Source organism: Equus asinus, chromosome 20 (genome assembly GCF_041296235.1).
Source record: "Equus asinus isolate D_3611 breed Donkey chromosome 20, EquAss-T2T_v2, whole genome shotgun sequence".
Classification (NCBI taxonomy): Eukaryota; Metazoa; Chordata; class Mammalia; order Perissodactyla; family Equidae; genus Equus; species Equus asinus.
Genome location: NC_091809.1, coordinates 12,426,217 through 12,438,108, shown reverse-complemented (window position 1 = coordinate 12,438,108; position 11,892 = coordinate 12,426,217). Strand labels below are relative to the sequence as shown.

General features: G+C 57.7%; 1 protein-coding gene across 2 annotated transcripts; it reads right to left on the bottom strand.

Annotated features, from left to right (window-relative positions):
- Nucleotides 1-3,512: 3,512 nt before the first annotated feature.
- LOC106834177 (endogenous retrovirus group V member 1 Env polyprotein-like) lies at nt 3,513-11,800 on the bottom strand. 2 transcript variants are annotated; one of them, XM_070491637.1, is made up of 2 exons: nt 11,130-11,800; nt 3,513-5,754 (listed from the first exon to the last, which is right to left on the bottom strand). In XM_070491637.1, the coding sequence occupies exon 2, from the start codon at nt 5,504-5,506 to the stop codon at nt 4,043-4,045; it is 1,464 nt and encodes a 487-aa protein (XP_070347738.1). In that variant the 5' UTR covers nt 5,507-5,754; nt 11,130-11,800; the 3' UTR covers nt 3,513-4,042. The 2 variants fall into 2 exon arrangements, with proteins under 2 accessions (XP_070347738.1, XP_070347739.1); XM_070491638.1 differs by having other exon boundaries at nt 3,513-5,457; nt 11,130-11,761.
- Nucleotides 11,801-11,892: the final 92 nt, after the last annotated feature.

The following is an 11,892-nucleotide window of genomic DNA, read 5'->3' as shown; positions in this document are numbered from 1 at the left end:
TCTTGAAAACTCTAGAAACATTCTCTGCATCAATAAGCATATTTTAAGCATATTTGTGGGAACAGCTGTTCTACTGTCTGCTCCGCCGCTGTAAGAGAGTCCCGCGGACTGGGTCACTCACACAGCAGGGAGGCTGGAAGGCCGAGATCAAGGTGCTGGCAGGGCGGTTTCTGGTGAGGGCAGATGGCCGCCTTCTCGCCGTGTCCTCACGTGGCCTTTCCTTGACACGCACAGAGGGAGGGAGAGAGAGAGCGAGGGAGCTGTCTGCTGCCTCTTAGAATGACACGAATCCTATGGGATTAGGGCCCCGTCCTCTGACGTCATTTAACCTTCGCTACATCCTTAGAGGCCTGGTCTCCAGATGGCCACGCTGGCCGTTAGGCCTTCAACAGATGCATTTCAGGGGGGACACACCTTCTTCAGCCCATGACAGCTGTATGTCCTTTAACACAAGTGGTGGCCTTCACCACCCACCTCTCTGTCCGTATTATTCCACCTAAAGCTCATCTCCCAGAGGCCATACCCCCTCTGAAAATAGTGTCCCCCGTTTCTGACCGGCTGCCCAGACCATTTCTAACTAGTCCACCAGCAAGGGATTCATTCACTGCCTGTCAAATAAGGCGTGATCTTATTTCAGACATAAATGAATAAACCCGTCAGGTGAACACCCGTGAGTGGTGACCTGGGAGATGAGCGAGTCGCTCTGAAATCTGGTTAACAACGTTTAACTCCTGCCGGGTAGACAGCCCCACGGCCCGCCTGAAGCAAAAGGAAACGCGTACCCCTGGGCACAAATTTTTATATATTTTTGTAAAGCTTAGTGGTTTTCATGAAAATAGAGCCGAGTTTGCTTCCATGAAAGCCAGGAAAGGAAAAATTCTAATAAATTCAGGTTTTGGTATTAGTGGAACCTAATTCAAGCTTAAACTATTTTGAACTTTAATACAATTCCTTTTCAGTGCTTTAATCCTTTTTCAACCACTTTAACGTTTGCGGGGTGGGGGGCGGGAGTTAACCATTGAAAACTGACGTAAAACCACGTTTGAAGGGGCGCGCCTTTCTCGTTTTGTCTCGAGCTCCGAAATGGCTGCACACAGCAGTTCCATCCCATGTGCATTTAAAATTTCGACATTTTGTTCATCATAGACTTTTTGCACTCGTTTTGAATTGTTAAAATGTCGCACTGACACCATTCACTTTGATGACTGGCGTTTTGGGCACCCCCTAAATCTTGGGCACAGGAGAGTGACTGGCTTGCCTCCTTATTAGTTTGCAGGGACCCTTGGCAGTATCTGGGGATATCTGTGGGTGTCACACTGGGGGAGCTCCTGGCATCGAGCGGGTGGGGCCAGGGATGCTGCTTAACCCCTCACAGTGCCCAGGACAGACCCCCAGATAGTGACCCGGCCCTGATGTCCACAGTGTGCAGGGAGAAGACAGACCCTGCCATCAAAAATCTTTTAAAGACTCCTCACTTGACGTCTGGTCATTTATTTTGTTTTCTTCCCTTGGGGACATGGGCAGGAGCGGGTATCTGCTTGGGGACAGAGCCAGCCGGCCCGGGGAAAGGAAGTTTATTTCAAAGGAGCAAAGAGCAAGGAAGGCCCAGCTGAATGAGACAGGAGCCGGGCTGCCCGTCCTTCCATCCTGGGGTCTCCCTGCCTGCTGGCACCTTGGGGTCATGTCCTTCCTCCCTGTCAGGCCCCAGGCCAGCTCAGAGGGCCTCTGACCAGCCCCTCGGGGGACAATCCCAGGGGCCTGGTTTGGGCCATGTGACCCCCACGGGTCCACTGTCCACGCTCGGGTCAGCCTTGGCCCAAGGGGGTCAGGCTACCAGAGAAGCGAGTGAGGGCCGGCGGGGCTGGATTCCTGGTCGGGCACCTGCAGCTTGTCTTGGAGGGCGGTCCTGGAGGTCAAAATCCTGCCACCCAACGCCACACGCCTGTCAGGATGGTCACTGTGGAAACCAGCGGTGCTGGTGAGGATATGGAGAAATTACAGCCCTTGTGCACTGCTGGGGGGACTGGACGGGGGCGGGCGCCACAGGAAACAGGATGGCGGCTCCTCAAAAGATCAGGGGCAGGATCACCTCGTGAGCAAGCAATCCCACTTCTGCATATACGCACAGAAGGGAGCTGGCCTGGTGGCACAGTAGTTAAGTTCGTACACTCAGCTTTGGTGGCCCGGGGTTCACAGGTTTGGATCCCCGGCACGGACGTACACACGACTCATCAAGCCATGCTGTGGCAGTGTCCCATATACAAAATAGAGGAAGATGGGCACAGATGTTAGCTCAGGGCCAGTCTTCCTCAGCAAAAAGGGAGATTGGCAATGGATGTTATCTTAAGGATAATCTTCCTCACCAAAAAAAAAAAAAAACAAAACTCAGAAATGTAAGCAGGATCTGAGGGGGTCCCCAGGACCCCCAACACAAGCAGGTTAATACTTTTTCCTTTCCACATCTTCACGTGGTCTCACTGATTATGATGAATGCATTTATCTTTGTAACTCTAATTGTTAAACTAAGACGGAAGGTTGTAGATGCTGGAAGATGACAGGCCCAGTGGGTGAGAGTGTTGCCCACCACGGGAGGCCGAGGTCCTGGGTTCGGGCGTGAACGACCAGCTTTGTGACGTGGGGACGCCCGTTCTGGGTGCCCACCTGGCCGCTTACCGTGACAGAGCAGCCTTGTCACCCGAGGCTGCTGCTGTCTGCACAGCCAGCCCCCTGGGGAACCCAGGAGGGAGGGGGACAGAAGGAACCGAGAAGTCACTAACCTGAAGGCTTTAAAATAAACCAGTGACACTTGCCTGCCCGGGACTTCGGTTTCTGGCCCAGGATGTGCCTCCAACCTGAGCGTGGATCCCGGGGCCACAGGGCCGGGAAGACACCTGTGGGGATGAGCCAGGTGTGCAGACCACCCCCGGAGCAGATGCTAGGACAGGCCGGTTGCGGGGGGCCAGCCGCCTGTTGGCACTGGCCACAGCCCTGAGCCTCACTCAGGATCTTTTCTGTTTTTCTTTTTTGAGGAAGATTAGCCCTGAGCTAACTGCTGCCAATCCTCCTCTTTTTGCTGAAGAAGACTGGCCCTGAACTCACATCCGTGCCCATCTTCCTCTACTTTCTATGTGGGACGCCTACCACAGCATGGCTTGCCAAGCGGTGCCATGTCCACACCCAGGATCTGAACCGGCGAACCCCGGGCCAACAAAGCGGAACGTGCACACTTTAACTGCTGCGCCACCTGGCCGGCCCCAGGATCTTTTCTTAAACAGCTGCCCTGGGCGGGCTGGGCTCTGCCCTGGGGAGGGACTGAGCAGGGGGACCACCTGGACCCTCTGGCTGGGCAGGGGAAGGAGTCATGGGGGAGGGGGACAAACGTGGGGGCGGGAGACTCCATAGGAAGGTCCTGGACTCCCAGGCCACAGACGGGGACCAGCCTAAGGTGGTGTCACGGGAAGTTCGGTCTCTGACCTGGGCGCCAATCCAAGTAACGAGATCAGAGTCTTGGGTGAAAAGGAAAGACAGCTTTATTCTCTCTGCAAGGCCAAGGGCGCAGCGGCCGGCCAGCATCTTAGGAACTGCTCGTTGCCCGTCAAGAAGTGGGCGGGGGGTTAGAGGGGAGGTCCCAGGGTCCAGCTGGGGGCTACCTGCCAGAAGGCACTTCTCTTTGCTGCTGGTGGTCTCAAGACAGCCGGGCGGGCGCCAGACCTTGTCCGCTGACCCTGATGTTTTCCTTCTTTTTGGCCAGCGAGACGCAGGACACGAGAACCAGGCCCCTTCACTGCACCATGTCATCCGGACTCCCCGGAACCAGGGTGATTCTTAAGTCCTAAGGAAGGGGGGGGCAGGGAGCAAAGGCAGAGAAACCAGAGAAAGGAAAAACTACACACACTTGGAACGGCCAACCTCAGCGGCTGGGAAAGTGTCGCTTCAGACGAGGAAGACACTGCCAGCCAGGCTGTTATCGAACCTGTAAATTCCTAATTTGAGACAGAAACAGCCCATAACGCAGGCCCCGCTGTCGACTTTGCTTTCGTTTCTACGGGAAAGGGGCGTCGCGGTCGTCTGGCTGCTTCCTGCTGAACCGGGGCGACGCCGGCGGGTTTTCGAGGCGGAAAGCTCCAAGGTGCTTCTGCCAGTTTTCTTTGCGGGCGGTTGGGGTCTCAGTCGAAATTCTGCAAATACCAGGAACGCACCAGAGAACGAGTTTAAAAGTAAGGTACACGCCAGCCACCAAGAGGAGCAGAGAGAAACCGAGAGGTAGCACGCCAGACAACGTGGACCGGATCCCTGCCGGGACCCGAGAGGATAAACCCGAAAACCAGCCGCCGACGCCCGCGTCCACACCCTCCAGCGCGGAGGAGGCGCCAGGACCCAAGGGCTGTTGCAGCCAGGTAGCCTGGCGCCTGATCTTTTCGACGCTGGTTTCTACTTGTGACGAGGTGTTGATATACGTGCAACAGGAGGCGTTGGCTACAGCGCAAACCCCACCGCGTTCGGCAAGCATGTAGTCCAAGGCCATCCGATTATCCAAGACGACCTTGGCCAGCGAGTCGAGGGAGGCGTGCGCGTTAATGAGGGACTTGGCCGTTTCGTTCGCGATGACGGTCAGCGTGCGAGACAGGCTGCGGAGGACGTGCGGGTGGCCCGCGCCGCCCCGCCAAGGCAGCAGCGTGGACCCAAAGAAATACTCGTCCCTGGCAGGAACGTTGCCCGGCAAGTCCCGGGCGACCCGGGTGTATAATTTTAAGGAGCTTGCCCAGTGTTTCGATTCGTTCAGACTGTGGAGCGAGAAAGGGGTGACCAGGTTTCCGAGGAGACACTGAGTGGAAACAGTGAAATTGTGGAGGCATTCTGTGGCCCAGGGGTAATTATTAATCTTGCAAACGAAAACGTGGCCGGGAGGGGCACAGAAGACCTTACTTTCCCCTTCGATGTGAGTGTAGTAGCCCACGGAGCTGTTAGTGTAGAAATAGTAACCCACTTTGAATCCGGTTCGTTCCATCCACGGCCGCTCCAGAAACGAATAGTCGACCACCGACTTGATGTCCTCCGCTGGGTACCTGGCGGACCGCTGGGCGCACATGGGGAGCTGCCCCGAGGGCGGAGGTGGCGCCATCTCAAAGTACTCGGGGATCTGCTGGGGGCCCTGGGTCCAGTACAAGGCGGGACTGGAGGAGAGAGGAAGCGTCAGACAGGCGATGTCGGCGGGGTTCTCGTGGGGGAAGTGACTGATGCGCACCCGGTACATAAGGGTGCGAGCCCGGAGGTCTCTCGTGGGGACCCAGTCTCCGTCGGGGACTTGGGTGAAGTCCGAGACAGGATGCACCAGGGGGTCCCCGTGGTCCGCAGTGGACTGAGCTCGCGGAAGGCAAATCCAGCAGTCCACGGCCTGCGTCGAGTTGGCGATGGTTTGTGCGATGCGCACCAGAGAGTTGTCCAGCCAGGCGGCAACTGGGAAATACAAGGAACAGAAATGAATCAGCAATGCGACGAACCTCATGACTGTTTTCGGAAGAGCAACTTAAGACCCTCCCTCCGGCGGTCTGCTTTCCCCACTGGCGGCTGGTCTCCCCACTCGGTCTCACACCCGCCAACTAAACGGATGGACGGCTGGTGAACAACACGTCACAGGGCCCCTTCCACTTTCCTGCAAGTTGCTGTTCCGGCCCCGGTTCCTGCCACACCGTCAGAAGCACCTTGTCCTCCGGCTGGAACGGATGCAGCGAAGTCTCACGTCCGGGTGGCGACCTGGAGGAGACAAACTCACGCACAGTAGTTAATATCTCCCCTAGGTGCTGTGCACGGTTTCAATTTAATTTCCGTGATCGCGTGGGGTCCCCCCCGTCCCGTGGAGCTAGGAAGGGTCTCCCATACATTTCATAAGGGCTTAATGCAAGCCCACTTCCAGGGGTCACCCTGCCACGGAGGAGGGCAACTGGGCGTGGTCTGTCCCGGTTCACATGGGTCTCTTGGCCACGTCTGGCCACCGTCCTCTTCGCAGTGTGACTCATCTTTTCCGTTTTTCCCGGGCACTGGGGTCTCCGAGAGGCACTCGGCTTCCGTTTGAGCCTTACTTACGGTCGTGTAGCTTCAGCCACAAAGGCAGGTCCATTATCGCTCTGGACACTAGGTGGCAGTCCGAACCCAGGGACAATTTCTCTTGGCAAGCACTTGGCCACCTCGGCGGCTTTCTCAGTTCGGGTGGGCGACGCCTCTATCCACGCTGAAAAAGTGTCTACAAACGCCACCGAGCGTTTCATGCTCCCCGTCCCATTCTCTCAGGCACTTCTGTAAAGTCCACTTGCCCGTCCTCACAAGGTCGTTCCCGGGGTACTGAGGCCCTCCGGTGGGGGTGGTCCTTCCATCTTTGGGTTGTTCCAGCCCAGATCGGGCAGGAGCCGGGGGGGGGGCCTTCTGAGCCAGCTGGCGCTGCGTGGGCCCTGTAAGGCGAGGCCGTGACAGGTCACGAAGGCACCTCTCCCACAATGGGTGCACTCGTGCAGGGACCTGATCAAGGGCCACCCCAGGGCCTCAAGGAGGAGAGCGAGCCCAGGAGGGTTTATCTTGCATTTACGAGAAGGGGCCTGTCATCGAAACCCCATTCCTGTGCCCTTTTAGGTCCTCTTCGTACGAGAGGGGTCACACGGACTTACATCTCATCGTGGGATGAGGGCCCCGAAGAATTCACGTCCCTTAGCAGCCTTGTCCGCCATCCAATTTCCAGGAGCCACACACGAGCCAGTCCTTGGACGGCCTGAGCAGCGCATAATCGGGTCCGTCACCGCGTGGACCCGAGCTGAGATTTCTGGAGCATGTCTTCCCTTTATTTCCGCAGTCAGCAGCCCCCCCGTCCTTCCGCATGGCCCCGTGAGCATGGGCCACCACGAACGCATACTTCGAAATGGGGTACACATCCCCCTTTCTCCCTTTCGACAGTTGCCAGGCCCTCATGAGGGCAATCCATTCTGCTTTTGGGGCTGATGTCCCCAGGGGAGAGGGCTGTGCCTCGATGACCCCATCCTCAGCCTCCACAGCCCAGCTGGCTCGTCTCTGCCCGTCGCCCCCAGAGCCGCTGCCATCCATGAACCGGTCCCGATCGGGACGTGTCAGGGGCTGAGCCGACAGGTCGAAGCAGCTCGAACACACAGTTTCTTGGACTCCTGGGCACCTGTGAGGGCTGACGCCATTCTGAGGTCGGAAGTGACGTGTCAGAAGTCAAGGCTGTCTCGGCCTTTCAGGTGACATTAGGGTTGGCTGGCAAATAGCCTGGTATCTGCCCATTCCCCCGGCAGTTTGCCGATATCCCTCTTTTTGTTCAAGGAGGACAAGCACTGGACGGGGCACAAAGACCACTGTGGGCTGTCCCAGGGTAAACCATTCTGCTTCCTGTGGCAGGTCACAGGCGGCCACTACAGCCCGCAGGCACGGGGGCCATCCTTGGGCGGTGTGGCCCAATTGTCTGGATAAGTTGGCTAGTGGTCTGGGGACCTCCCCCAGAAGTTGCACCAATACTCCCAGAGCTGTCCCCTACCTCTCGCATACATAGTTTAAATTCTTTCTTTAAATCTGGGGGGCCCGGGGCCGAGTGGTTGGGTTCACGCGCTCCACTTCGGCAGCCCAGGGTTTCGCCGGTTCGCATCCTGGGTGCGAACATGGCACCTCTCATCAGGCCATGCTGAGGCAGCGTCCCACATGCCACAACCAGAGAGACCTCCAGCTAGAATACACAACTATATACTGGGGGGCTTTGGGGAGAAGAAGAAAAAAAAAAGGAAGAAGATTGGCAGCAGACGTGAGCTCAGGGCCAATTTTACAAAGTCAATCAATCAATCAATCTGGGAGGCCCAAGGCCGGTGCAGCCAATAACTCCTGCTTCAACGTCCCGAATGCCCTTTGGCATCCTCCCGACCACACAAGGGGGTCTGTTTCCCTTCCCTTTAAAGCATCACACAAGTGCTTGACTATTAGTCCGAAATCGGGAATCCAGATCTGACAGAACTCTGTCTCGCCTAAAAACCCTCATAACTGTCTTCGGTTCCGAGGGCGTCTCACCCGTGAAATTGCCTGTCGTGGGTCAGACGTCAAGTTGCAGGCGCCCTGGCTTTTCTGGAAACCCAGCTAGACCCTTTGTGGTTTACAGATCTGGGCCTTCCTGGGGGACACCTTGCAGCCACGCCAAGCAAGATATGGCTTAGCGCTACGATGGCGTCGTCCAGCCGCTGCCGGCAACCGGGACTTGCCATCAGGAAATCATCAGCATGTTGTAATAACGTCCCCTGATTGAGCTGGAGTCCCCTCAAGTCTTTCTAAACAGGGTCTCACTGAACAGAGTACGGGCGTTCTTAACCCCGAGGCAACACGGTCCAACGATATTGTTCTGTGACCCGTGTATCCGGGTCTTGCCCCTGGAAGGCAAACAACGGTTAAGACCTTCTTTCCAACGGAATGCCAAGGCCAGTGTCCTTCAGGTCCAGCACCGAGGACCAGCCGCGCTCCCCCGGCAGCGCAGTGACCAGCGTACGGGCTTTGCCGCTGTTGGCCATACGTCCCGCACGATGTCCTTAATGGCCCTCAAATCCTGCACAAACCGGTCCTCATCTGAGTGTGGCTTCCGCCTGGTGAGAGGGCCGTCGTGTTGCATGGTGGCGGCAGGGCCTCATCAGCCGAGGCAGCAAGAACCTGCTGAACCGCTGGACGCCTCCCCAGGCCTCTTTCTTCAGGGGACACTGTCGCTTTCTCGGACAAGGGGCTCCTTCCTCAAGTTCCATTCTTACTAGGGTGGCAGACCGAGCCTGTCCGGGCACCCCAGCAGCCCAGCCGGCTGTACTCACTCGTTCGCAGGCCTGGGTGGGGCTGGGGGGGGGTCTCTCGGGGGGAGAGGGGGCGCCGCCACGGTTTGCGCACATTTTCCGGTGGCGCCTGCAGGCAGACCTGTTTCTTCCCGGATGAGAGAGTTATCTGAGCATTCAGCTTACAAAGCAAATCCCGTCCAACGAGGGGGACGGGACCATCTGGGACACATAAAAAGCCACGTTTCAGCTTTTGTTCTCCCAAGATGCACCCCAGCGGCTGCAGCACGGGCCTCAGTGGAGAGTCACCCGTGATTCCAACAATGACAACGGAGGAGTCACTCCAGGACATCAACTGCAAGTTTAACACTGAAAAGTGGCACCAGTGTCCACCAGAAAGCCAACCGATTGGCTTGTACCGGGGCTCACTTGTACCCGGGGCTCACGGGGGACTGTTGAAACAGGAGCCGCCAGCACGGCAAGGAACCAGGGCCCCATCAACCATTGTCTTCGTCCTCTGAGTCTCAGACTCTCCTGAGCTGCTCTGGGGGCTCCGCCTTCCCCCCCGCCCCTGGTGCCTTTCTCTAACTTAGGGCACTGGTTTCTCCAGCGCCCCTCATCTTTGCAACAGGCACACCTGCTTTTCCTCCAATTTTTGGCGTCCCTTCTTCCTCGGCCTGGGGCCCCCTTTTCTGTCCCTCCCGTCTGGGGGGTGGGGCGGGCTGTGTCAAACACCTTGACCACCCTTGCTCTATGCTCCTCTCGAGCATTAGAGACTTTGAAAGCAATTTCCACCAACTGACCAGCACTCCCAGCTACGGCCACTTCCACTGGCCTGAGTTGCCTCCTACTGTCCGGGGCGCTCCGTTCAATAAAGGTCATGTTGACTGCCCGGGGGGCTCCCGGGTCTGGGTCAGTATTCTTTTCTGTATGCCTGATCCGTGCGTTCTAAACACGCCACAGGATTTTCTCCCGGTCCTTGCTGGAGCTCCTGAATTTTGTTTAAGCTCCTTTGTCTGGGGACTCTGAAAATCCAGCCAAGATGCCCCTCCAATAACGGCTCAATAACGCATTTCCCGTCATCTGTGCTTGGGTCCCCAGCGGGCTCTACCTGGGGCACGGCCACATAAGAAGCGGGAGGCTGATGGGGATCCTCACCGTGTAAACGCTCAGCCTCTTCCTTGATTTTTATCACGAGGAGCCACTCTGCGCCCGCGAGCATTATCCTTAACAAAGACTGAACGTCCGCCCAAGTAGGGCGGTGGGTAGAAAAAATAGTTGCAAACAAATCTGTCCTCGTTCGTGGATCTTCCCGGTAGGACGGCTTTTGGCTTCTCCAATTTAGCAAATCAGAAGTTGAAAAATGGGTATAAATTCAATAATAAGTAACCGGTTGCCCCAGGCAACTGGTGCAGAGGAAACTGCCCTGCCTCCGGCCCAGAAGACCCCTGGCCAAAAGGCGGACCCCGGCCCGTTCTCGATGGGGAGACCATTCCTGCTCCTGACTCCTACCCAGGGGGATCGGCTGGGGGTCCAGCTTCCCCTACCGCCCCCTCATACGCTAAGGGCAGATACAAAGGGGGCGGTTGCCGCAGGGGCTCCTCCCACTTGCCATTGTTTGAGATTGCTGTGGGGTCTCCGGGGGCATTTGTGCCACACTGAAATCAGCCTGAAAAGGATTCAGCACACTTAGGGCCGCCTAGTCCTCAGCAAGTTTCTCTTCTGGTGTCTGAGCATCTTCTACCGGAAGCTTAACTTTCCTTGGGAACATCAGCTTGGTTCCCGGCCGGTTCCAATCCCGATTTGTGCAACTGCATAAAAGCCTGCACACACGGAAATCTCATCCGATCGCCCAGACCTCTCAGAGAACAACTCCAACTGCACAAGACAGTATAGGAACTCAGAGTTCCACTCAACGACCGTCTTTCCTCGGTTTTCAAGACATCCATCGTCCAGGCGGTGTTACAATAAAACACCGCTTGTTTCTTAGTCATTGGCTTGTAGCTAAAGGTCGATGGATCAGCCAAAATCTTCCCCGGGGGGGCTCTTAGGTGGAATAGACGCTGCACCTCCCACATTAACACCTTTGACACAGAGACAGACAACCAACATCCAAACACCAAACAAGCGTGCTTTCCCAAAAAAAAAACCCTCGGCCAGCGAATGGGAGCTAGAACAAAGAAACCGAAACCAAAAACCAAAACTCGCGCTTCCACTCCCACTGAGTCCGCGTCCTACACTCGGCGGCGCCCGACACACGAAGAACCGCCCCCGCGGAGCTTCTCAAATGAGCAAGGACAAAGGGACCTCGGTGTGCACACCACGGGGACCTACCCAATCTGGCCGGGGCGTCGCGACTTCTCTTCCCGTTGCTTTCCTTCCCCCCGAGGGTGGTTTCCCTGGTAGCCGGAGGTCCTAAGGGCCCCGAAGCGAAGCTGGCTTCTGCAGCGGCTGGAGCGCTCTCTCCGACCGTCCCGGGCGCCCCGCGGAGTCGAGGCAAGCAGACGTGGACTCGACCCGGGGTGGAGTCCAGCCGCCCAAGCACCGGCCCTCGGCGATCTGGCCTCCCTGAGCTTTTCTCCAACCCTCCACTCCCCCGATGGGGGCAGGCGCGGAGAGCGAGCCGGGAGCGTCCGATCGAGCCGAGGGATGTGTCAGTGGGGACCACCCACGGGCCCCTTCGTGGTCGCCAAGTTCGTTTGCTACTCGGGGAGAAGGGGGCAGACTCCTGGACCCCGAGATGTCAAGAAAACGCTGGTTGGGATTTGGGGTGTCGGGTGGGTGGTGTCACCGACAACGCCCCCCGAAGTGGACCCCAGGGGAGAACCTGGACGCTGGGAGACGAGGGGGGCGGCGGGATGGAGCACTGGCCTTGACGGGCACCCCAGGATTCAGGCAAGGAAGTGGGGGCACGGGATGGGGGCGAGCCCCCCCGGGTCGTACAGCGCGGCGAAGACCAGGGAGGCAGTGTGTTCGCCGCTTGGACCGCTCGCGTGGCCCAGGGCGCAGGCGCGGGGCGGACGAGCCTCGCGCCGCCGCAGGCCCCGCCCCCTGCCCGCGCGGTGATTGGCGCCGCCTCCGCGGGGCGTGGCCTGCG